Genomic DNA, 21,709 nt, shown 5'->3' with positions numbered 1-21,709 from the left:
TCACCCCATCCAGGAAGCCGAAATCCTCAAGCTGATCTCCACCTCCAAACCCGCCTCTCTCGTCCTTGAACCTACAACCACCCAATTGACCAAAAAACTGAAACTCTCCATAGCCCCGTTCTGCTGCAAGATCATAAACAGCTCCCTGAGAACTGGCGTCATACCAGAATGCCTCAAAGTTGGCAAAGTCACGCCACTATTAAAAAAACAGGCTTTGACTCCAAGGACCTAAAAACCTTCAGATGCGTCTCCAATCTCCCTTTCCTATCGAAAATCCTCGAAAAATGTGTTCTCTTACAACTGACACAGCGCATGGACAACATCAACCTTCTTGATTACCACCAATCAGGTTTCAGAAAAGGCTATAGCACCGAGACAGCGATCCTTGACATCACAGTCGATATCCACAAATCCCTCGACACCGACAAATGGTGCCTACACATTCTCCTGGTCCTATCGGCAGCCTTTGACACGGTTAACCACCAACTACTCATCAAGGCTTTACAAGAAAGGTTAGATGCTGATGAGGTGGTCCTACGCTGGTTCATCTTCCTACATAGTCACTTGCAAAGGATAAAACTCAAAAACTACACCCAGTCAACAGGTACGTCCCCTCATGGCTAAGTGCTCTCACCACAACTGTTCAACATATACATGGAACCTCTCACCACCATACTGAAAAATGCCAACATCCCTTTCCACCTACATGCAGATGACACCCAAATCTACCAAGAAACCTCCTCCATAGACGAGATTCACAGACTAAATGACACTCTAAAAGAATTCCAACACTGGCTGTCTCTAAATCACTTAAAACTCATCCAAGACAAAAGTGAGATCCTCCTCATTTCCAACAAAGAGGAGAACCATCAAATTGCAGAATGGTTAAAAGCTATGGATGCTCTCAATGGTAATCTCACTCTGGCAAAGTCCGTAAAATCATTAGGAATCACCCTAGACCCAAAACTCGACATGATCAAACACATTAAAAACTCAGCAAAGAGTGCCTTCCTCAATTTGAAGCTACTCAACAAAAGCAAACCATTAATCCCAAACAATGACCTCAAACAAGCCACCCAATCACTGGTGCTATCCAGACTTGACTATGGTAATGCAACTCTCACTGGTACAACAAAATATCACCTAGCTCCCCATAAAACTTCTCTCAACGCAGCAGCCAGAATGGTCACTGGAATTAGGAAGTATGATCAAAATTCACCAGCACTCAGAAAACTAAAACGGCTTCCAGTCGAACTACGTGCCAGCTTCAGAACTGCCTGCCTCATGCAAAAAGCCCTGCACACTGGAAAACCTGACTACCTGACCGCCAAACTGAAGAGGGCTGGTCAGACAAGAAACCTCAGGAGCTCCACTACCCTACTTCTCATCCCTATGAAAACACGCAAACAAAAAACGGCTGCACAGTCATTCGCCGGAAACGCGCCCAAAATCTGGAACTCCATCCCAGCAGATATCAGAATGATCTTTTTCTTCACAAAATAAAAAAAAAACACTTAAAAACCCTCTTCCTCAACCGCTCACTCCCGAATGGATAGCCACCGCCTGAACGTAAATCCCTGCTCGTAGTTCCTCCCTGACATCGTTTCACAAAGACCTACCTCATCCTTGCCCTTTGACCCATTCCTGCTCCTCCCTCTCCCTAAGAGGTTCAACCCAAGACAACGTGCACTCAATGAGGTTATCTCAGGCCTCTCGTTCTACCTCAATGCTGCACCGCACACTTGGACTTCCGAACCATTATGTACAATCACTGCTCTATTGTACGACTCTTACAAAAAAACTGTTGTAAAGCGCTCAGATACCCCCGGGTCCGGCCAGCGCTATATAAAACTCCATAATAAATAAACATAAAAATAAGTATTGCTGAATCCCAACGCCAACTCGGCAGTCACATCAAAATATGGCAGTCAGACCACCTGCATGCTTGTCTGCGGTCAGCTGACTGCTGCAATAGTGTCCAGCGGTCCGACTGACCACCATTGTAATCAGCCCCATAAAGTATCAGAGTACATGGCTTAATTAATTTGCAAACTCTAGACAAGTTCCAACTACATGTCAGTGCTGTGCTGTGAACAGAGCTATCATAACCCAACAGTTGGCCCAGTTGGAGCCCCACTTGAGTGTCATCTGCCAGAAGTATTTTGCTGATGAGGGGCCAATTACCCCTGTACATTTAGTAGATTTTGTGTCTTTTTAACTAACATTCGTGCAGTTATTCTTTAGAATATCTCACATGTAAGTCAAAGTTGGACCTGAAGTTAGCCCAGGTTAAGTTAGCAATCAGGCAATATTAACGTATTCTGTAAAGCATATAGGGCTAGTCACAACAGGACAATGCCATCTGTCTAGTTAGGAAATAGAGGGATGAAATCTCATAGAGGTCAATACCAAAACCATCATCTACTAATGTCTTCTGGGCCTGCTGGTATGCCTCAGTGCAGTGACAAAGAATCAATTAAATGCCCAGGTGCTTAGTGTGAAACTGCATAATTTCGAGGGAGCCCCAGCCAAAATTTAGTAAATGGAAACCTAATTGGTTTCCATTCAAACATCCACTAACCTAGGTACAAAGAGCCTGGAAACGAGGCTAGGCTGGTAGGTCTCATTAAATCCACATAAGTAAAAAAATCAAAATTACAAAAAATCTTCCTTAGTCTCAGGTCAACAAACCAAGGTAGGATGAACAGAAGCAGATTGCATCTCTAATCATGGGATTTTGCCAGGACTTCACTGTCCAGGCTATATACCAGAATAACCAGAGTGGTTTTGGGGGGTAGAGGGCAGTTTAATTCATACATGCTGCTAGAAACTGATTGTGTGAAATTAAATCAAATCTTCTTAAAATCCCTTTCACAATAGATCAGCTATGGATCAATGGTCCCCACGCTGAGCGACAAGCTACAGTTTCCATCTTTTCTACGCACAGTGCCAAGCAACACATTCCAGATGATGGCCTTAGCACAGTTAATGAGATTTTTCGGCTGGACATGGATTGGGATGATCGTCTCCGATGATGACCTGGGAATGTTGGGGGGACAATCCTTAAAAGGATTGATTGAGAAAAATGGGGGTTGTGTTGCATTCATGGAAAAAGTCCATTTAAGCTACTCTATGGCCAAGATCACCAAAGTTGTTGAAATTGCCAAGAGACATACTGTGAAAGTAATCATTGTTCACTGCCCTGAGCCCCATCTGAAGAAGGTCATGGAGGTCTTCTTTGCTCTGAATGTGACAGATAAATTCTTTGTCTTCTCTGCATCCTTTACATTTTCTCATGCACTCTTTCCCAGGCACACCTGGCCACTCTTAAATGGATCTCTACAACTAATCCTCCATTTCTCAAAGATGCCCGGGTTTGAGTGGTTTCTTTCCCACCTAAATCCATTGCAAGACTCCAATGATGAATTTATTAAACTCTTCTGGGAGAAAGCTTTCAACTGCAAGTGGCCAGGATCTAACACAACTGAGGAAATGATGGCAATGAACAACTATGGAGTCCAAGTTTCTTGCTCAGAGAACCAGACATTAGATAAAATGGCATCTTTTCTTTTTGAATTAAATGATCTCGTAGTCTCCTTCCGTACCTACCTCGCAGTCTATGCCCTTGCCCATGCTATGAACTCATTGATATCCTGTAAACCTGGACAAGGACCGTTCATTAATAGTGGTTGTGCTGATATCAATAACTTTCAACCTTGGCAGGTAAATAAAGCATGAACATCGCAATAGGTCATGAATGACAATGTCTCAGATTCATGGTTTATGCGACTCATGATATGTGTTCATATTGATGGGTCTTTCAACTGCAGCATTATTACATTTTTTCTTGAAACCTAATTATTGGCATCCTAGCTCTAGTGAAAAACTCCATTGTTGAATTATATGTCAGTTTACTATCTGTGAAAATTCTCAGATTTTTGTTTCACTAATAACGTTGGCACCGTTTCAACAATCTTCACGAAAAAATCCAATAAAAGTAGCTCATCCACCATCCTAGAAAGTTCGAGTGTGCTCTATCAACTGGGGGCCTGAGAAAAAAGAACCCAAAACAATGTATCCCTTTGCTGATTCTCATAGGAAACATAGGGAGTCAGTCCCCTTGTTGTTAAAGTAAAAAATACATGAAACTGTAAAAGGGGAGGGCAGTTGTGCCCTGATCCACTTCTAGTTATGGGGGGTGTCAAAGAGGACCCACCATCTAGCTGGATCACCCAGGATGCACACTGACTCCCGTGGCACTACTGCAGGATTATACAAAAAACGAAATTATGAAAAAATCCTGTGGGCATAAATGATGAACAGTCCACTCCCTCCAGACACTTAAACCCCTTCAGGTGGCTAAACCCCTACAATACACATTCTTAGCTCTGTACTGTATCCTTTGCAGTTAGGCGGCATCTTATTTGCAATCGATGAGACATGAGTGACCAAGCCACTATAATGCACAGCAGTATTCATGAAAATCCCACTCCCTCCAGACACCCAAGCCTCCTTTGGTGTTAAAGTGCCTACTAAGCACAACCTTCACCCTGTGCAGAATTGTTCTGGAGAGCCCACTCCCTCCAGACACCGACCCCCTTATGTGGCCAAGCCCAACCTACACCCAGCATTTGCTCTGTAGAAAAGGCTTTATGAAGAGCCCACTCCCTCCAGACACCCAAGCCTCCTTTGGTGTTAAAGTGCCTACTAAGCACAACCTTCACCCTGTGCAGAATTGTTCTGGAGAGCCCACTTCCTCCAGACACCGACCCCCTTATGTGGCCAAGCCCAACCTACACCCAGCCTTTGCTTCATAGAAAAGGCGTTATGAAGAGCCCCTTGCTTCCAGACTCCAAAGTTCCCTTAGGTGGTCAAGCCCCTACCCCACAAATCCATCGCCCTGTCACTCAATCAATCAATCAATCAATCAATCAGAGTACTTGTAAAGCACGCTACTTACCCGTGAGGGTCCCAAGGCGCTGAGGGGAAGGGGGGTGCTGCTACTGCTCGAAGAGCCAGGTCTTGAGGTGTCTTCTGAAGGCGAGTAGGTCTTGGGTCCGCCGTAGGTGGGTAGGGAGGGTGTTCCTGGTCTTGGCGGTGAGGTAGGAGAAGTATCTGCCACCGGAGGATGTTCGTTGGATGCGGGGGACAGCAGCGAGGCTGGCGGAGCAGAGCTGGCGGGTGGGGGTGTGGAAGCTGAGTCTGCTGTTCAGGTAGGCTGGTACGGGGTTGTGGAGTGCTTTGTGTGCGTGGGTGAGGAGCTTGAAGGTGATCCTCTTGTCGACGGGGAGCCAGTGTAGGTCTCTCAGGTGGGGGGTGATGTGGCTGTGGCAGGGGACTTTGACGATCAGTCGGGCGGAGGCGTTTCTGATGCGTTGTAGTCGTCGTAGGTGTTTGGCAGGGATTTCTGTGTAGAGTGCGTTTCCGTAGTCCAGTCTGCTGCTGACGAGGGCCTGTGTCACCGTTCTTCTTGTTTCAGTCGGGATCCACTTGTAGATCTCACAGAGCATGCAGAGGGTGTTGTAGCAGGAGAATGAGACACCTTTACCTGCTGAGACATGGAGAGGGAGGAGTCGAGGATGAATCCTAGATTGCGTGCATGGTTGGTGGGTTTTGGTGCTGTTCCCAGTGAGTTCGGCCACCAGGAGTCGTCCCAGGCTGAGGGGATGGGTCCGAGGATGAGGACCTCCGTCTTGTCCGAGTTCAGCTTCAGACGGCTTCTCCTCATCCTATTGGCGATGGCTTTCATTCCCTCATGGAAGTTGGGTTTGTTGGTGTGTGGGTCCTTGGAGAGGGAGAGGATGAGCTGGGTGTCGTCAGCGTAGGAGATGATATTGAGGTTGTGTAATGGCGGGCCACTTGTGCGAGGGGGGGGCATGTAGACGTTGAACAGCGTTGGGCTGAGGGATGAGCCCTGGGGGACGCTGCAGATGATGTTGGTGCCTTCGGATCGGAAGGGTGGGAGGCGGACACTGGGTTCTGCCGGAGAGGAAGTACGTGGTCCAGTCTGTTTGATTCAATGGCAGAGCGTGTCGAAGGCGGCTGACAGGTCCAGGAGGATGAGGGCTGATGTTTCGTCGTTGTCTAGTTGTCCACAACTTTTCACAGAGAGGCTATACCTCCAGACATTCAAGTCCCCTTAGGGGGTCATGCGCCAACTAAACATAGCCTTTGCCCTGTGTACAACTCTTGACAGACAGCCCACTTACTCTAGAACTCAGGGCCCCTTAAGTATCAAACCTCTATTAAGCTCAGCATTTGCAATGTCCTAAACCCTTTGCAAGTAGGTGGTGTCTTGTGGCCAATCAACCAGACATGAGTGGAAATCCCCTGCTCCTCATGGTCTTTGCTCAGTATATAATTATTACGGACAGGCCAGCTTCTTTAGACAGCAAAGCTGACTGAAGCCTGTTGACGTGCCCTTAGGTGTGTGTAAAAGCATCAGGGTTACTCTGATGCATTTTCACACACCCTTTTGAGAGGGAGATAGGGGTATAATGTTTTTCATAAAAGAAAAAGTTAAATAGGTCCCACTGTACTCCCATGGTGTTGGTTAAACACCCCCAAAATACCCAGTATGGTACGATGGTACTCCCATGGTACTAATAAGATTATATATAAAAGGAGTTGAATTGAAATAATTTCCATAAATGAGAGGAATGTGTGTGTTGTGTTGTATGAACTGGAAAGACCAGAACTGCACCATATGTACAAAGACCTGGCACAGCCCTACTCTCTGCATGTGCTGGCACACTTTCGGCTGCCATGTGCCAATGCAGGCATCCTTCAGGCATCCTTGCGTCATAGTGCAATGGTGTCTGCATTATTGTCAGGATAACTTTTGTGCAGAAAGGGGTCTCTTACTGATTAAAAAAAAAATGCTGTAAGGCAGTTTCCTCTGAATATATATGTTCTGCAAAATGCAGCACACATTCAAGAGGAAATATTTCTTCTTGTTACGCCAGCCTCATGAAGGCATTTGCTTTTGGTGCAAACACCTGTCTAAATGTCTTTGTAGATATGGGACTAACACATAACGTAATTTGAGTTGATTATTTAAATACCAACCAGACTTTTTTTGTTGGATCTGCATTAAAAAAGTATGCTAAAACTGAAGCAAAATCTGTGTTAATCTGGTTGAAATCAATAGTAGTAAATATTTGCTTTTCACTTGCAACTATAACAATAGACTTAACTTTTATTATTATGTCTAAACTGTTATAGCAGATTAGCTGCTGGGCCTTCCCACCACCCGAGTGCTGATCACTTTTGAGCTATTTTCTGTAGTTCTCCAGAACTGTTTTTCCACATAAGGTATCCACCCCAGGTTTGCAGCCTTTTTGCACAACATAAGTGATATTCTAAAGGTACCCAGGGTTGCAGGGTTCCCTGGAAGTAACTGGTAAAATATAGCAATATCTTGCGTTTTCTGAAAGAAATAGGAGAAAACTGCTCCGGATTAAAGTGTCTGTGTTTTTCTTTCTAAAAATAGCATCAACAAACAGTTTGTTGTGCTAATCTTTCCACCTCCCTATCGATCAGGAACATGCAAAGATGAATAAAAAGAACCTACCTTTGTACCACAATGTTTGCATTTTTCAGCGGGAGCAGATTGTTTCCAATTTTTGGTGCTCTAAAACTACTTCCAGTTTGTGCTAGAAACCAGTGTGGAACCAATGGGTGATCCAGGACATCTGTAGATTTCCGAGAAGTAGACATAATTCCAAATTCAGCAAGGGGTCATATGTGTAGAGGTTTTTGCAAAAAAGATAATTGTTGAAATGTCCATCTGTAACTCCTTGTGACAATAGCTGACTTACAAAAGCAATTTACCATTGTGCCAGCTAGACCCTCTGGTTTTGGGGTGAAATAGTGTTTGTAGGTTCTCCAAGAACCCCAGATGCTCAGAGCCAACAACTGAGCTGCACCGTACAGTGGTTTATCATTGTATACAAAGTATTGGTTATCGATGAAACATATGTATTTCTGAAATGGGCACATGATATGGAGTTTAGGAGTTCTGGTTATTTGCGCATTTCTGAATTTCTTGATACCACAATGAATGAATTATTTAGAGGGTATTTTTCAAAATGTCTTCTTTCTTACCCACTGGCTTACATTTTAAAGGCACAAATGCAGCAAAATCCAATTGGAATTAGCAAACGGTCCACTATTTTATGCTGTTGTTGTAACAAGTTTGATTTCGATATAGTTGATATCTTAAAAAGCAATACAGACACGTAGACATTTAAAAAAGATAGTACATGAAGATAAATATACAGTTCATGATATGATGTCATATACATAAAAACAGTCTTTAAAAATGGATTTTAAGCAATGTACAAAAACCTCCTAGATCTAATGCGCCATGTCCATCCCAGATACTTTGCCAGGCCACAAGCAAACAGGGCCGAGAATCTGATTTTAAAATTCGTAGGGCCTCCTTATGTGATCTAGTGCCGAGCTCTCTGCAAAGTGGCTTCAGCCATCTGCGACGTGGGGCTGCATATGCCGAGCATTCTAACAGTAAATGGGAGACTGACTCTGTTCTGTTAGTACAAAAGGGGCAGAATGGTGTTGACTGCGCCGGAACCTTCCAGTTAGCAGTTAATTGACCCACTGGATGTAGGCCTACCCTGAACTTAAAGTAAAGGGCCCTGTCCCAGGAATTTAGGATAGTATTAAAGTAAGTCTCACAAAAATGCACACCTTCACCATAAGGAATTCAACTGTGGACTTACACAAGTTGGCCCTGCTATTTCTGCCATCAGAGACCCAACCCCAATATAACCTCTTCAAGACAATCTTGGGCGGAGCAGATCTGCTGATCCAAGCATCTTCAAGGCCCAAGTCAGTGAGGAGGCGCTTAACTTCCCTCAGCCAACGGATCTTAGACCAACCAGGTAGTGAGAGAACTTCCTTTAGGCCCTCTGCAAAACCAGACAGTTCTGGCACTCTCCAAATGCATGACCACAAGAGAAGAGGGCGCAGCCTTGCCTGGTCGCTGATGGGCCGAGTGCCCATATCCAGAAGAAGTGGGAGAGTTGGAGTACTATAAGGGAGGCCCATAAGATCTTTGTGGAACTTATTTTCTGCGCGAGACAAATGGTCCACATTCTGCACACCCCATAGTTCAGCCCCATACAAAGCTGCGCTAACCCCTCTTGCCCTGTAGATGTCAAGTACTGGTGCGATGGGTTTGAGGGGTGAAGCATGTTGTTCCTTGAGAAGAGCCCCCACCACTCTCTTATGGGTCAGCAGCATCTTCTGTAGATGGCATTGCCAACTCATAGAGTCACAAAGGCGAATACCAAGGTAATCGAATTCCCTAACCCTTCAAGTGGAACTGATTTCAGGATAGGGGGGGGAACAGTCTTCTTTGGGGGATTTAGAACCAGGAACTTCGTTTTCCCTGCATTAATAATTAGCCCCTTTAAATCGCAAAAGATCTTAAAACTCGTTAAGAGACTCTGCAGGCCTGCTGGGGTTTTGGAGATCAGGAGGGTATCATCTGCAAATAGGAGGGTGGGAATTTTTCTGCCCGCCAGGGAAGGTGCATCTGCTGGATGTTGTAGCAAATGCTCCACCACTCCGTTAACATACAATGAGAACAGAGTGGGGGCTAATACACATCCCTGGCGGACACCTCTATTTACAGGGATACGCTGGGTTTTCTGTCCCTGGTTACCCCACCTGATCTGCGCAAAGTTGTCTTCGTGCAGTTTTATCAGCAAGTTAAGGAGGTAATGGGAAATACCCAGTGCATCAAGTACACTCCAGAGTTGGTTACGTGGGACCAGGTCAAAGGCAGTCCGGAGATCTATAAAAGCAAGGTACAGTCTGCCTTTGCCCAGTACAACCACTTTCCAGAATAGCATCATAAGTCGGAAAGATTGTTCGATAGTCCCCATACCAGTTCTAAAGCCGGCCTGGAAGTCTGAGAGGATTTGCTTCTCCTCTACCCACTGTAAGATTCTTCCTAGGATCATTTTGCCTGCCACCTTCTGCATGGAATCGAGGAGGCTTATAGGGCGGTAATTAGCAGGGTCATCCCGACTTCCCTTCTTAAAAATCGGGACGACCTCTGCGCCCTTCCATGAGTCCGGGAAAGTCCCCCCAGCCATGCCCGAGTTCAGTAGGGAAGCAATCAATTTCCCCCATTCATCTGGGTTAGCCCGAAGCAGGTCCCCAGGAAGGCCGCCAGGACCCGCTGCCTTGTTTAAAACAAGGCACTTGACCATCCCCGCTACTTCCTTAGGTGAACAAGGTATTACCACATTGGGCTCTGTGGATGCTATTGGGGGCTGTTCCAATGGGGTAGCGGCAGGATCCACAGACAATGTATAAAGCTTGGAGAAGTGGTCAAACCACACTCCCCCAGCTATATTACATGTGATCAGAGAATCTACGGGTTTATCCCTAGCTCTTAACAGGTCCCAGAATGCCTTCGAATCCTTCCTGGAACTAGCCACCTTTAGGTCATTCCAGAACTGATTCTCATGTTCGATCCTTGCTTTAGATAGAACCTTCCTGTAGTTCCTCCTGGCAAGACTAATCAAAATGCCCTCCTTGGTTTTCACGGCTTGGATTAATTCCCTTTTGGCAGCACGGCAGGCAGGGGAGAACCAGCCGGTGTTACCCATCGGTCCCCCTCTTGCATTGCCCCTTGCACCCACAGATCGGACCAAGAACAATTCACCTAGCATTTTAGTGGTCTTGGAAAACAAAATTGGAACATCAGACTGGTTGAGACCAGGGAAATCTAGGCGCAACATAGTGTTAGACATTATGGAATTTGCTTCCAGGATCTTTCCCTCATTGGCTGCAACTTTATTCCATTTCAAGCGCCTGCCACAATTGGAGGGGCGGACTTCGTGTGATGCTTTCCAAATATGTGGGGATGAAACCGGAATCGCACCCATCCAGGAGGTAGACAAGGTCAGAGCTAGGGGGTTGTGGTCACTATCAATAGATGGTAGGACCACCATGTCAATCAAGAAGGCCCATATCCTATAATTCAAAAGAATATAATCAATATGTGAGGAGTGGCCCACTCTATTAAATGTATGCGCCCCAGAGGAGTCTGATTTTGATCTACCATTGGCTACTCTGAGGCCATGTTCCAGGCAGAGGGCATTAAGATCAATGGCTCTTTGGGTCCAGCTTTTAATGGGCGGTAAAGTGAGGGGGGGTATGCCTCTCCTAACATCATCTTCCCTGGAACCAAGGATGTCATCACTAGTAAGGGGTTCAAATGTACAATTGAAATCCCCAGCTAGGATGACAAGTGAATCAGCACTACAAGAGCCTAGTTCCTCCTCAATGCCTGTGAGATGGAGCATAGATGTACCGGCCCTTGATCCTCTAACACAGATATTGAAAATTTCGAGCTTCCATCCCCCTGTTGTCCCTCTCATAAGTAGTCTCTGCAGGTCAGGTGATTTGGTCGGTAAGGACTTGATGGTCAATCCCAGTGAAACCCTAGCCCAGATTAACAGGCCGCCAGACGGGCGGCCTTTCCCTCCCGGCGGTTGGGACGCCGGTACAAAGTAGGTGGTATAACCCACCTTGTAGCGTGGTTCCAAACACCAGGTTTCCTGAAATAAACATATCTCGAAGGATTCAACAAAGGAATTCCATTCGGGTATGTCGATATTCTGTGCGAGGCCCGCTATGTTGCAACTGATCATCTTTAGGACAGAGCCTCCAGGTCTATCCGACCGTGGAATAGAATCAGTCACTGGAGGGTCAAGGGTAGAACTAGGAACCCTGAGCATGGGCATGGATATATGTTCTGCCTCGGAAAAGTCCGACGAGCGCGGGGCTAGTTCCTGCCCCGCAGTTGGTATTGATAGTGTATTGAAACCGCTACCAGAAATCCCTTCAATACAACTTTCCACAACCAATGGAAGTGCCGCCGGAGGAGATGGGTCAACAAGGGGCAAGATGCGTGGCTCGTGCACAACCATTAGTGGAGGAGAACACATCACACCCCGTTCAATCATTAATGCCAGGCCCTTCTTGATGCTGGTAAACTTCAGGGATGGGTCAGGATCTAGGGAGCTGGATACCCACCCCCCCTGCACTCAAATCTACAGTTAGAGGTGGGTTGCTCACTCCCACAATACACAATATTGATGTGGGTACAGTGCCAATTGTAGGAGGTGAACTTTCACAACGAGCTTTCCTCGGGGTGAGTCAATCCACTTCTTCAAGGCAACCAAACCTATTAAAGGTTGGCGCCCCGTTCCACCCATTTTGGCTTCCCTGCCAAGGATCTACAACCCCCCCCCCGGGCATAATGTCTAGGCAATGACCAATTTCCCCCGTGATTGGGACGTGGCCGTGGTGGGTAAAAGAAAGTGAGGGGTCTGACTACAATAGTCGAATACCCACCATAACTGTTCCATGAACATATATGGTGTGCCGTTTTCGGGTCATCAAAGGAGACAACAATACAATCGCCTGGAATGGATTTGTGGGAAGGGCCTATCCAAGGTACCCTTCGCACCATTAAGATTTTGCTTCTAAGGTGATTGGGTAGCGGCCTATTTTCATTTAGCCAGTGGGTAACCTTATTCCTTAATGACCAAAAGTTTTCTTGGTGATAGTTACCAGTTTCAGGTACTCCGGCTAACACTACAACATATGGCCCTGCATCAGGAGGAAGATCTATGAAACCCTCGCGATGATTCTCTGTGGAACGGGGCACCTGTGGATTTGACTGATGGACCTTAGCTTCTTTTGCCCTCGGAGGAGCAACTTCTTTAAGGGGTGGTAAAGATTGTATGGTCAGTTATTTAGATGCCTTTGCTAGAGGTTTGGTTGCATTAGGAGCGAGAGACTTAGAGCGAGGTTTGGGTATTGGTTTGGCTAAGGGAAGTGTTGGTGGAGTAGGAATAGGTGCCGGTGCAATAATATCGAGTGCTGATTTGTCTAGAAGTTGAAGGTTGTCCCTAGGATTGTTGGTAGTAAGGACTGTCTTTTATTGTTTTTCCGCAGGATTCGGTCCTTCATGGTCCTGAGGAGATTCCCCAACATTAAGGGGCATCGAAACGCGTCGACCCTTTGTCTTGTTGTTCAGGCCAATCCAACTAATTAAGTGCTTGTAATTTCATGCAAATTGTAAAAATGTTGATGGCCTGTGAGTGCCTTTGATTAAAATGGCATTTGAAAATGTTTAAACAACTTTATTAATACCCCACCCCTTAAATCAATAATAGATTTTGTTTCTAAGTGAGGATATTAAACGCTTTCTCTTTCTCTTTCTGTTTTTGCACTTTTCTTCACGGGTGTGTCTGACATAGTGTGTAAGGTTCCTAGTATGACTGTGGTATGTTTTTTGAGTTCTTTTTTGGATTTTGTTTACCGAATGCCGGATGACTGAAGAGTTTGTATAATTGAACATTGTGACACCTTTCACTTTACGTATCTACAATTTTTCGACACTTGCACATAGAATTTTAACTCCCACCCCTCCCTGTGTGCATTGGACTATTGACGAATTATGTCAAAAACAAGTTAAAAAAATTAAAATATTAAATTGTTTCCTTTTACTAAAAAACAAAAATTAAACTGATTGAATCTGACATTGGTTTGTCCTTTGTATATGCTAATAGTTTAATTTCGTAGCATAAAAAGATAGGCTGACTCATTTTGCAGTACTGGCAGTTGTTTTGTTTACACTTAGAGTGGCGCAGCCTTACTGCGCTTTAGCCAAACCCTTTTGTTGTTCCGGTGCAATAATATCAGCACTGGGTGGAGTATTGGGGTTTATTACTTCTAGCCTAAGATTTGCCAATGCTAAAATGCTACTTTTTACCTCGAACAGGTGGTTTTCAATTTGCGCTAACCTAATTTCTAGAGGGGTTAAAAGCTTTTTTAGCGTTTCCCATACAATCTTCAAGAATTCCTCATCACTACCCTCTACCTCACATACTGGTACCCCACCCATTGTAGCGCTAATTTGTGAGACGTGCACTCCTACTGTAACAACTGGTGTAACCTCATCCACATTCGGGTTCGGGTTAGTTTTTGAGTCGCTACAATGTTCCTGAGCTGGTACTTCAACCCCACATCCTACAGGGGGCTTTCTGCCATTAAAATATTGGGCATTTGCAACTTTGGCCTTCTTCCTGGAGTAGGCAGATGTAATCTTGCGCTTCCGTTTTAGGACAGTTCCCTCTTTAATAGCACACAATTTACCCCCAGACGCCATACTTGTTTTAGGGCTAAGCTCAGTAGGTGCCCCTATTTCTAAATCAGTTACGTTTAGGGGTGAGCTCAGGTTAGTTGGTGGGTGGGCTGGACCTGATATACTTGGTTGCGTGGGTGGAATGGTGTCTGTTGTACAATGGATGTCTGCCTTAGTGATGATAGCTACTGGGGCAGTCAAACGCTCGGGAGTTTTAGCCGTTGCAATGTGGCCTAAAGATGATTTTCTAGACAAGGCTAGGTCCTGGGACATTCTTCTAGCTGCCTCCAGCTCTATGGAAACTCTATGTTGGATTTTAGAAATTTCCGAGTCTATGACAGTGTTAGTCATGGTTATGAAATCATCAAGAGTACCATTCAAGAGCTTCCCTCCTTTGGCTGTCCTGCTTCGGCTTTCTCGCGTGCACATTGTTATTAAGGTCTCCCCACAAGTTGGTAAAAACAGAAGTCAGTAACTGGGGACCAGGGCCATAACCAAGGGGGGAGGCCCGGTCCGGTCTTACTCGGTCTCTAACGGCCTCAATCGGCCCCGCCCTTAGCCCGGGCTTCGCTCCGCGCTTCGTGCCACGCGCGTCCCGAGTGCGCGGGTTTGCGTCAGTTTATGAACGTGTTCTTTGGGGGCGTGGCTACCGGGGAGAGCGGGCCAGGTGTGTCCAATTGGCCTTGCAGGCACTCCTGGTCAATGGAGTCCCTGCCCTTGACGCTCGCAGCCCCGTTGAGCCAACACAGCCCACGCTCACTTTCTCCGTGAAGCGGGACCCGCGGAGCGGGTCCGGCGAACTGTGACGGTGACAGGAGGTAGGAGGTTGCGCAGAGCAGAAAGGCAGAGTCGGTGCAAATCAGGAATGCCTCTGTCCCAGCACACGGAACAGAGAGCAAGCAGGTCCCACAGTTGTGCAGAGAAACGCTGCTAATCACGGGTCCGGTTCGTTGGGGGCGTGGCTACCGGGGAGAGCGGGCCAGGTGTGTCCAATTGGCCTTGCAGGGTCTCCTGGTCAATGGAGTCCCTGCCCTTGATGCTCACAGCCCCGTTGAGCCAACACAGCCCACGCTCACTTTCTCCGTGAAGCGGGACCCGCGGAGCGGGTCCGGCGAACTGTGCCGGTGACAGGAGGTAGGAGGTTACGCAGAGCAGAAAGGCAGAATCGGTGCAAATCAGGAATGCCTCTGTTCCAGCACACGGAACAGAGAGCAAGCAGGTCCCTATTTTATGCATCCACAGATCTCAGAATAAAAATGATATCTCACTTGTGTGGGTGGGCCTAATTCCTGCAACAGGAAATGGCCCAAAACACATCATGGATGTGCAACTTTTTCCACTTAAACCTGAACCTTTTTTTGCTAAGTGGGTAACTGTGGATTTTGGGTCCTAGCTCAGCTGGCTCTTATGGAACCAAGCAAACTTGCACATTTTTGAAAACTAGACACCTGGGGGAATCTAAGGTGGGGTAACTTGCGTGGCTTTCACAGTTTATTTTACCCAAATTTCCTTGCAAATCTGAACCTTCGACTAATAAAACACATTTTTATTCCTCACATTTCTGTGAAGGAAAGTTCTTTAACCTGTCGGGAGCCACCACCCTTCATTCACCTGGCTTTTCCCTAAGTCTCCTAAAACAAATGGTACCTTGCTTGTATGGGCGGGCCTAGTACCCGCAAGAGGAAATGGCCCAAAACACACAAGTGGGTTGTGTTTTTATCGGCACAAGTGGGGAAATATGTGGATTCCTTTGGATTCAAGACGTATTAATCACAGAAATTAGAGGAAACGGTGTGGCAGAGTTTGAGGTTTGCAGAGCAATGTGGCTAAGAAAACATCATGGGATCTACACAAATCACATCACCCGAACTTCCCTGGTTGTCTCGTTTTCAAAAATGTCTGTGATGTTAGGTTTGAAAGGGTGGTGCCACAGCGCAGCCCTAAATACAGCACCTGCCCCTACTGCTTATCTCTCATCTTATTTTCTATCTTATCTCTGATACTGCCTCAGAGCTGTTCTCCATATCCGAGTTAGGGCCTGGGCAACAGTCATTCACCGAGATGCCATCTCTGCTGACTGGCTACAACTGTCCTTCTATAACATTGTACTACGTAGAAGGTAGAAGTATTGTTCTAAATCAGTTAATGGGTGTGTGCATGCAAGATGTGTGTAAAAGTAAATAAACAAAGAGTTACTTATCTTATCTTGCATAACACACATTCGTTTTTTACATTAAACCAATCTATCAAAAATTCATTACAACATCTAATTGGCAAAATTGACATTATGGTTAACCTGAAAGTTACTTTTAACTTTACATAACAGAAAAAAAAATCACATTAAAAACAGTAGAAATTCAGTGAATACAAAATTAAGGGTAAAGTGATGCTGCAGTTAGGAAGGGAAAGATAACCTTAACTCACATTAAAGAAGAACTTTGAAAATTCACAAAAAAAGGAAAAGTAAAAGACACATTATAGTTAGACGACAATGAGAGTCATAGAGTGATTTCTTTTTAAATTAAACCCCACTCAAATGTTATAATTATAGATCAGCAAGCTACCGATACCTTGTGCCAAAGCAATGCATTGTTTACGACTTCATACACTACAACAATCATATGTTCAATCACCTCATTGATGGCATTGCAAATAACATCCTTGATGCCATTATGATGACATCATGGATAACATCACCCACCCAACCATTCAATTTATTCAACAAACCAGTGCAGCCTTTCAAATATTTAAATAGGTACTAAATGGCACAGAATAACAGGAAGCATAAATTACATGAACTTATTTACTTAAATAAAATAGTTATTCTGTCGCCCACTCCTCAGACACCTAAACCTCATTAGAAAGCCAAGCCTCTACTATCCACACTGTTGACCCTGTGCAGGACTCTTAAGGGCGAGCCGCCTCCCTCTAGACACCTAAGCCCCTTTATGTGGTTGGTTGAACCCCTGTGTGCACAGCTTCTGTCATTTACAGAAAGAGCTCTTTATGGAGAGCCCGCTCCCTCTAGACACCCAAGCCCCTTTATGTGGTTGGTTGAACCCCTGTGTGCACAGCTTCTGTCATTTATAGAAAGAACTCTTTATGGAGAGCCCGCTCCCTCAAGACACCCAAGCCCCTTTATGTGGTTGGTTGAACCCCTGTGTGCACAGCTTCTGTCATTTACAGAAAGAGCTCTTTATGGAGAGCCCGCTCCCTCTAGACACCCAAGCCCCTTTATGTGGTTGGTTGAACCCCTGTGTGAACAGCTTCTGTCATTTACAGAAAGAGCTCTTTATGGAGAGCCCGCTCCCTCAAGACACCCAAGCCCCTTTATGTGGTTGGTTGAACCCCTGTGTGCACAGCTTCTGTCATTTACAGAAAGAGCTCTTTATGGAGAGCCCGCTCCCTCAAGACACCCAAGCCCCTTTATGTGGTTGGTTGAACCCCTGTGTGCACAGCTTCTGTCATTTACAGAAAGAGCTCTTTATGGAGAGCCCACTCCCTCAGGACACCCAAGCCCCTTTATGTGGTTGGTTGAACCCCTGTGTGCACAGCTTCTGTCATTTACAGAAAGAGCTCTTTATGGAGAGCCCACTCCCTCAAGACACCCAAGCCCCTTTATGTGGTTGGTTGAACCCCTGTGTGTACAGCTTCTGTCATTTACAGAAAGAGCTCTTTATGGAGAGCCCGCTCCCTCAAGACACCCAAGCCCCTTAATGTGGTTGGTTGAACCCCTGTGTGCACAGCTTCTGTCATTTACAGAAAGAGCTCTTTATGGAGAGCCCGCTCCCTCAAGACACCCAAGCCCCTTTATGTGGTTGGTTGAACCCCTGTGTGCACAGCTTCTGTCATTTACAGAAAGAGCTCTTTATGGAGAGCCCGCTCCCTCAAGACACCCAAGCCCCTTAATGTGGTTGGCTGAACCCCTGTGTGCACAGCTTCTGTCATTTACAGAAATAACTCTTTATGGAGAGCCCGCTCCCTCAAGTCACCCAAGCCCCTTAATGTGGTTGGTTGAACCCCTGTGTGTACAGCTTCTGTCATTTACAGAAAGAGCTCTTTATGGAGCGCCCGCTCCCTCAAGACACCCAAGCCCCTTTATGTGGTTGGTTGAACCCCTGTGTGCACAGCTTCTGTCATTTACAGAAAGAGCTCTTTATGGAGAGCCCGCTCCCTCAAGACACCCAAGCCCCTTTATGTGGTTGGTTGAACCCCTGTGTGTACAGCTTCTGTCATTTATAGAAAGAACTCTTTATGGAGAGCCCGCTCCCTCAAGACACCCAAGCCCCTTTATGTGGTTGGTTGAACCCCTGTGTGCACAGCTTCTGTCATTTACAGAAAGAGCTCTTTATGGAGAGCCCGCTCCCTCAAGACACCCAAGCCCCTTAATGTGGTTGGTTGAACCCCTATGTGTACAGCTTCTGTCATTTACAGAAAGAGCTCTTTATGGAGAGCCCGCTCCCTCAAGACACCCAAGCCCCTTTATGTGGTTGGTTGAACCCCTGTGTGCACAGCTTCTGTCATTTACAGAAAGAGCTCTTTATGGAGAGCCCGCTCCCTCAAGACACCCAAGCCCCTTAATGTGGTTGGTTGAACCCCTGTGTGCACAGCTTCTGTCATTTACAGAAAGAGCTCTTTATGGAGAGCCCGCTCCCTCAAGACACCCAAGCCCCTTTATGTGGTTGGTTGAACCCCTGTGTGCACAGCTTCTGTCATTTACAGAAAGAGCTCTTTATGGAGAGCCCGCACAGCTTCTGTCATTTACAGAAAGAGCTCTTTATGGAGAGCCCGCTCCCTCAAGACACCCAAGCCCCTTTATGTGGTTGGTTGAACCCCTGTGTGTACAGCTTCTGTCATTTATAGAAAGAACTCTTTATGGAGAGCCCGCTCCCTCATGACACCCAAGCCCCTTTATGTGGTTGGTTGAACCCCTGTGTGCACAGCTTCTGTCATTTACAGAAAGAGCTCTTTATGGAGAGCCCGCTCCCTCAAGACACCCAAGCCCCTTAATGTGGTTGGTTGAACCCCTATGTGTACATCTTCTGTCATTTACAGAAAGAGCTCTTTATGGAGAGCCCGCTCCCTCAAGACACCCAAGCCCCTTTATGTGGTTGGTTGAACCCCTGTGTGCACAGCTTCTGTCATTTACAGAAAGAGCTCTTTATGGAGAGCCCGCTCCCTCAAGACACCCAAGCCCCTTTATGTGGTTGGTTGAACCCCTGTGTGCACAGCTTCTGTCATTTACAGAAAGAGCTCTTTATGGAGAGCCCGCTCCCTCAAGACACCCAAGCCCCTTTATGTGGTTGGTTGAACCCCTGTGTGCACAGCTTCTGTCATTTACAGAAAGAGCTCTTTATGGAGAGCCCGCTCCCTAAAGACACCCAAGCCCCTTAATGTGGTTGGTTGAACCCCTGTGTGTACAGCTTCTGTCATTTATAGAAAGAACTCTTTATGGAGAGCCCGCTCCCTCAAGACACCCAAGCCCCTTTATGTGGTTGGTTGAACCCCTGTGTGCACAGCTTCTGTCATTTACAGAAAGAGCTCTTTATGGAGAGCCCGCTCCCTCAAGACACCCAAGCCCCTTTATGTGGTTGGTTGAACCCCTGTGTGCACAGCTTCTGTCATTTACAGAAAGAGCTCTTTATGGAGAGCCCGCACAGCTTCTGTCATTTACAGAAAGAGCTCTTTATGGAGAGCCCGCTCCCTCAAGACACCCAAGCCCCTTTATGTGGTTGGTTGAACCCCTGTGTGCACAGCTTCTGTCATTTACAGAAAGAGCTCTTTATGGAGAGCCCGCTCCCTCAAGACACCCAAGCCCCTTTATGTGGTTGGTTGAACCCCTGTGTGCACAGCTTCTGTCATTTACAGAAAGAGCTCTTTATGGAGAGCCCACTCCCTAAAGACACCCAAGCCCCTTAATGTGGTTGGTTGAACCCCTGTGTGTACAGCTTCTGTCATTTATAGAAAGAACTCTTTATGGAGAGCCCGCTCCCTCAAGACACCCAAGCCCCTTTATGTGGTTGGTTGAACCCCTGTGTGCACAGCTTCTGTCATTTACAGAAAGAGCTCTTTATGGAGAGCCCGCTCCCTCAAGACACCCAAGCCCCTTTATGTGGTTGGTTGAACCCCTGTGTGTACAGCTTCTGTCATTTATAGAAAGAACTCTTTATGGAGAGCCCGCTCCCTCAAGACACCCAAGCCCCTTTATGTGGTTGGTTGAACCCCTGTGTGAACAGCTTCTGTCATTTACAGAAAGAGCTCTTTATGGAGAGCCCGCTCCCTCAAGACACCCAAGCCCCTTTATGTGGTTGGTTGAACCCCTGTGTGCACAGCTTCTGTCATTTACAGAAAGAGCTCTTTATGGAGAGCCCGCTCCCTCAAGACACCCAAGCCCCTTTATGTGGTTGGTTGAACCCCTGTGTGCACAGCTTCTGTCATTTACAGAAAGAGCTCTTTATGGAGAGCCCGCTCCCTCAAGACACCCAAGCCCCTTTATGTGGTTGGTTGAACCCCTGTGTGCACAGCTTCTGTCATTTACAGAAAGAGCTCTTTATGGAGAGCCCACTCCCTAAAGACACCCAAGCCCCTTAATGTGGTTGGTTGAACCCCTGTGTGTACAGCTTCTGTCATTTATAGAAAGAACTCTTTATGGAGAGCCCGCTCCCTCAAGACACCCAAGCCCCTTTATGTGGTTGGTTGAACCCCTGTGTGCACAGCTTCTGTCATTTACAGAAAGAGCTCTTTATGGAGAGCCCGCTCCCTCAAGACACCCAAGCCCCTTTATGTGGTTGGTTGAACCCCTGTGTGTACAGCTTCTGTCATTTACAGAAAGAACTCTTTATGGAGAGCCCGCTCCCTCAAGACACCCAAGCCCCTTTATGTGGTTGGTTGAACCCCTGTGTGAACAGCTTCTGTCATTTACAGAAAGAGCTCTTTATGGAGAGCCCGCTCCCTCAAGACACCCAAGCCCCTTTATGTGGTTGGTTGAACCCCTGTGTGAACAGCTTCTGTCATTTACAGAAAGAGCTCTTTGTGGAGAGCCCGCTCCCTCAAGACACCCAAGCCCCTTTATGTGGTTGGTTGAACCGCTGTGTGTACAGCTTCTGTCATTTACAGAAAGAACTCTTTATGGAGAGCCCGCTCCCTCTAGACACCCAAGCCCCTTTATGTGGTTGGTTGAACCCCTATGTGTACAGCTTCTGTCATTTACAGAAAGAGCTCTTTATGGAGAGCCCGCTCCCTCAAGACACCCAAGCCCCTTTATGTGGTTGGTTGAACCCCTGTGTGCACAGCTTCTGTCATTTACAGAAAGAGCTCTTTATGGAGAGCCCGCTCCCTCAAGACACCAAAGCCCCTTAATGTGGTTGGTTGAACCCCTGTGTGCACAGCTTCTGTCATTTACAGAAAGAGCTCTTTATGGAGAGCCCGCACAGCTTCTGTCATTTACAGAAAGAGCTCTTTATGGAGAGCCCGCACAGCTTCTGTCATTTACAGAAAGAGCTCTTTATGGAGAGC

General features: G+C 46.4%; 1 protein-coding gene across 1 annotated transcript in view; it reads left to right on the top strand.

Moving 5' to 3' along the window:
• Window positions 1-21,709, top strand: part of LOC144774121 (extracellular calcium-sensing receptor-like) — a 148,086-nt gene that overhangs the window by 12,105 nt on the left and 114,272 nt on the right. The window contains exon 2 of the mRNA XM_078659145.1: window positions 2,881-3,723. Within this exon, the coding sequence (XP_078515271.1) occupies window positions 2,881-3,723 (843 nt within the window). The remainder of the gene's footprint in view (window positions 1-2,880; window positions 3,724-21,709) is intronic.

Source organism: Lissotriton helveticus, chromosome 8 (genome assembly GCF_964261635.1).
Source record: "Lissotriton helveticus chromosome 8, aLisHel1.1, whole genome shotgun sequence".
Classification (NCBI taxonomy): domain Eukaryota; kingdom Metazoa; phylum Chordata; class Amphibia; order Caudata; family Salamandridae; genus Lissotriton; species Lissotriton helveticus.
Note: the sequence above shows the minus strand (reverse complement) of the source record. Positions and strands in the feature narration are given on the sequence as shown.